This window comes from Arachis duranensis, chromosome 3 (assembly GCF_000817695.3).
Source record: "Arachis duranensis cultivar V14167 chromosome 3, aradu.V14167.gnm2.J7QH, whole genome shotgun sequence".
Classification (NCBI taxonomy): domain Eukaryota; kingdom Viridiplantae; phylum Streptophyta; class Magnoliopsida; order Fabales; family Fabaceae; genus Arachis; species Arachis duranensis.
Window position 1 is genome coordinate 117,943,756 of NC_029774.3, and position 4,678 is coordinate 117,948,433.

Below are 4,678 nucleotides of genomic sequence, written 5' to 3' on the forward strand. Positions count from 1 at the left end.
CCCCCCCTTCGTATACCCTTTTCTTCTCCCACCCTCCCAACGCGTTTTTACGCGTTTTCTTTTTTTTTAATTTTATAATTTTTATCATTAAAATAGGAATAGGGGTAGTTTAGGAATAAAACAAAAAAATTAATTAAAAAGGACGATTTTATTACGAAAAAAAACGTTAAGGACGATTTTAAATACAAAAATACAAGAGGGACGATTTCGATTCTGGCACTAAACTTTAGGGACCAAAATCGTACTTACCCCAATTTAGAATAAGGAAGCAATTTCTGAATGTCATGGGAAAAAATTGCAAAATTTAAATGTAAATTACATACCTACTTTAGTAGAACCAAATAATTTGTTGTATCTAAGATCCTTAATCAACTTGTCTACTTTAACTTTGAAGAGTCTGCAAATGGTGTATGGCCTGTCTTCTAGTTTGAGCTTGTGCTTTGCACAATATCGTTGTGTTTCATCCCATTGCGCATTGCAAGTAAAAGTGATGAACAAATCTGGATAACCGACGCATTTACATATTGCCATTGCGTCTTGATAATTTTGTATCATGTATCTTGCCCCACCAGTAAATGTTGTCGGGAATATAATTCTCTTTCTTTTTGAGGCTGCATTTGTCTTGCCATTGAAAACGGCATCTCGAAGGCCATTGTATAACTCAGCTCTAAAGTCGCTTTGGTGGATATAAACATATTTCAATTTGGCGCTTTCAACCATTGAGAATGCATCAACTAAGAATTGTTGGAATAATTGATGGGAATATAAGAGGACACCCTTGTGTGAAGGCCGATCTTGGATTCGAAATGCGAAAAAGTCTCGCATTGTGACATATTTGTCTTCATCTGTTTTTCCTTTTTTAATTTTGTTCAATGGAATATCTTCTATCCACCCATCTTCACCATAAGGGAATAACAGTGGATACTGTAAGCCTAGATAGGAGGGGTGTAGCTCAATTATTCTTTGAAGTGACCCTAATTTATTTTCGACAATAATATCTTGCTCTGTTGTAGATTCATCAAAATCACCAACAACTAAGGCAGCAACTTCAGAAACTGAAGGAAAATTATAACTACGTCCATCCTTTCCTCTCTTCCCTATAAGACGTAGCCGAATTGATTCAGTAGCTTCAGCAACAAGTGCATCCTGAGCAAGCCGAAATGATTTTGCAAGCACATTATGATGATCAAGCATAATTTTGATGGTCGAGACAATATCCGCATGAAAGTTGTTCAATTTATCCCTTGAGCTGAAAAAAATAAGTTAAAATCATATAAATATAAATCTGTGACCTTATTTTGAACTAAAATTTAACTTGCTTTTGGCTGAACATTAAAAGAAATCGTATGTAAATTACCTCACAGCAGCGATTCGATTTTGTATCTCGTTTTGAGTATCATATATATATAGTTGTGCAAATTTCGCTATTCCTCCATTTGGTGGAAGCAAACTTCCCATTAAATGATAGTTTTCTCCATGAAAGATGAAGATTGAGAGCCCACGACTTTGATTAATCGACATCTGTACCTTACCACCTAATGATGTAAAAGCAAACATACTGTTGTAGCTCTTAATATTCAATCAAAGGTGATTAGATTTTTCATTGGTGTCAAAGTAAAATTTCCTCAAAGATTCGGTGCTTACATACGCTCATCGTACCATAATATAGCTCCACAGTGTTGGCATGGAAATTGAGGATCACCGATATCCCAGTAAGCAAGCACTTCGACTCTGCACCTGCTAATGTCTTTCTTTAATTTCCAGCACCTGCTAATGTCTTTCTTTAATTTCCAGGTTATCATACGATCGAAGCACAATTTACATCGTAGGTATAAATATAATAATGTCCAAAAAGGGTTGTCATGTTGAAAATGTAATACCATCAAGTTGTTAGTGATGATTATCTGCTTCTGCTTAGCATGCTAATGCCTTTATACCACCATTATAATTAAATTAAAACCTAAAAAGTTTACACTAGACTTAGGTAGGAACCTTCGAAACGAGGGTTCCTCTCAAAAAATTAGCGTATGCTTCTAATTGCAGCGAGCACACGGTATTCTTTAGTAAAAGGCGAAAGAATAGTTCGCTCTGTGCTCACTGCGCAGCTCCGTGGTTTAACACTCTGACAAGGGTTGCCTTATATATATCTTGATGGCTAGAAATTTGCTGGTGTTGGGCGATGCGGGACTTAACTTGTTGGTCCTTTGCGTGTTACAGGTTACAACTTACAAGTGATGAGTGAAGCACGGCAGCTGCACGGTTGCCAGTTTTTGTTGGAAACATGACACGACATAAAATGAAATATAAATAATATTTTAGACAAATTATAATATATTGATATTAAAGTATGAATTTAATTTTTTGTGTTAAAGTATTTTATATCGACAATATTACATCAATACAAAAAATTATTACTTAAGAAATTACCTAAATGCATGAATTAGATTGAATTTAATTAGATAACTCTAAATTCTCTATATTGTCATGCATCAAAACTAAACTATGCTATTAAGATGCGTGTATCAACTAAGTATTGAATGAGTATGATATCCAAAATATATTCGATACGAGAATACAACAATTTAAAAAAGTGTCCGCTTATTTGATAGGCTACAAATATGGTCTTAGTGAGACCTTTTTTCCCTCTCTTTTTTACAGGATTGAGACATTGATACTATGTGTCTTGATATATCTGTTAATATTATGGTTTCATGATATATTTCTGGTCTTTACCTATCACAGTAGTTCCCGGATTTGATTATAAAACGCTTTGTTGGACACTTGGACTCGCAACTTGTTCATCAGATAGAAAATGCTGTCAATTTGTATGGCTACAAACTTGTTCATCTCAGACAAGACTGGAACATTAGCTTACATACATTTTTTTACCATAGTTTTAGCATCAAATGATTTAATGTAGTCCATCTTTGTTGGAGTAGTAACCTGTATGTAATTAATTTTTTGGAAATTACTCAGGGAGGTTGTAACATCTAGTTTATTCTTGCTACATAATCATCTTGTCATACGTTTCTTCCAAGCCTAATTCAATTCAATGGTTTATTATCAGAAAATTGTTTCATCATTCATAATCGGCCATACTATTAATGATGGAACGATATAACCATTTATCTTTAGAACCATTTATCTTATTCACTAGAATTCAAAAAATTAATACAGTATGGCAAAAAGAAAAATGTAGAATACATTAGATGGTTGATATTGAACAAACGCCTGGTGAAAACGGCATTTGATATCAAACAGATATAAAGGGGACGCTAAATAGAAATGCTTGCATTGCAAACTCATACATCGAACTGTATAGAATGTAACTGAATAACTACTATCCCCCGATGCATTTACACCAATGACAGCTCTCCTGCAGGAATTGATCTCTTGATAAGTTTAGTCCATGACTCATTAGTCTCTTCGATTACCTTAAGCGCATAATCCTGTTTGCCAAATTTAAGTTTATAACAGAATTAGACCAAAACAGGGCATTTACCATGATATATCGATTATGACAACGCTGCAATTACTACATGTCGCACTTTTATCTTTCATGTTACTGATTTATTTTGCCAGACCCATATACTAATCTTAGAATTTGCACATAGTAGTCCTTGATGCAAACATTATTTTTGAAAAAATACAGCTGAGAAGGTAATTTTCTGAATGGAGTATCCGAACAACTACCACTGGCTCACTTAGGAGAATATTATAATGCTGATGACTTGAAGCTCAAAGAAAACATACAGAATTTTTAAGGGTTATTTGCACCACCAAGTGATTCAAGTAATGGAATACCTTATTCGCTGCCTTGTTGCCAAGACCAAATTTATTAGCAGGCTTTCCATCGGGTATCTTGTAGTCCCTGAACCAGTCCCTAATAGCAGTGAGTGTGCCCTGAAGACAATCATTGTGTTAGATCCTGACAAAAACTACATTTTGGAATTTTGCGTTACAGTTGCACACAACTAAATGACAGAGAAGAAACTTAAGAAATAAATCATGACATAGTTTAGTAGCAGAGCTCACAGGAAAATGCTTCTCAACATCATCAACATCATTCACAAGAGAAGCTTTTGGATCATCTAATGAGATTGCAACTATTTTCCAATCAAGTTCTCCCTCGTCAATCATGGCTAATGCAGCCAAGGGTTTGACCTTCAGAACCTCACCTATCTGTCTCCGTTGTTCACCAATCTCAACTACATCAACTGCAGATAAACAATTTTACATTTTTGGACTAAGAAAAATATTTGTTAAAGTCTCCAATTTATGATAGCAAGTAATGTACTACCTGGATCATTATCTCCAAATGCTCCTTCAACATCGGAGTTGGAAAAAGATGGGTCTTCCCAGGTTTGAGGAAGTAAGCCATAGTTCCAATGTATATTATAGCTGCAGAGTATGCAAAACATATGCTTCATCTTGGGAGTAGGGCTAATTATAAAAGGTGGGGAATGGGTGTTGAAGCTCCTATATAGATTTACGGAAATATATAAATAGCAACTGGTGAAGAAGACAGACCATAGGACATTTGAATGCGAATGATCCACTAATAAAGGTAAAAGTACTACAAAAGGTCTTAGTGGGATGAGGACAAGAGGTTTATATTAAAATTAAGCTAAGCTCTTAAATTTATGAGGAAAATAAAAAAAAGAAACAAAGAAGAGAG

The 4,678-nt window shown here is 34.7% G+C and overlaps 1 protein-coding gene and 1 non-coding gene across 2 annotated transcripts in view; both read right to left on the reverse strand.

The window, feature by feature from the left end:
* Positions 1-1,994: 1,994 nt before the first annotated feature.
* LOC127746147 (U5 spliceosomal RNA) lies at positions 1,995-2,107 on the reverse strand. The gene has a single exon (XR_008007766.1). It is a non-coding gene; the product is annotated as a U5 spliceosomal RNA (small nuclear RNA).
* Positions 2,108-3,141: 1,034 nt separating this feature from the next.
* LOC107480536 (soluble inorganic pyrophosphatase 6, chloroplastic) overlaps positions 3,142-4,678 on the reverse strand; it is a 3,260-nt gene continuing 1,723 nt past the window's right edge. The window contains exons 3-6 of the mRNA XM_021138935.2: positions 4,301-4,401; positions 4,036-4,217; positions 3,805-3,903; positions 3,142-3,449 (exon numbers count right to left, since the gene is read on the reverse strand). Of these exons, the coding sequence (XP_020994594.1) occupies positions 3,357-3,449; positions 3,805-3,903; positions 4,036-4,217; positions 4,301-4,401 (475 nt within the window). The 3' untranslated portion in view covers positions 3,142-3,356. The remainder of the gene's footprint in view (positions 3,450-3,804; positions 3,904-4,035; positions 4,218-4,300; positions 4,402-4,678) is intronic.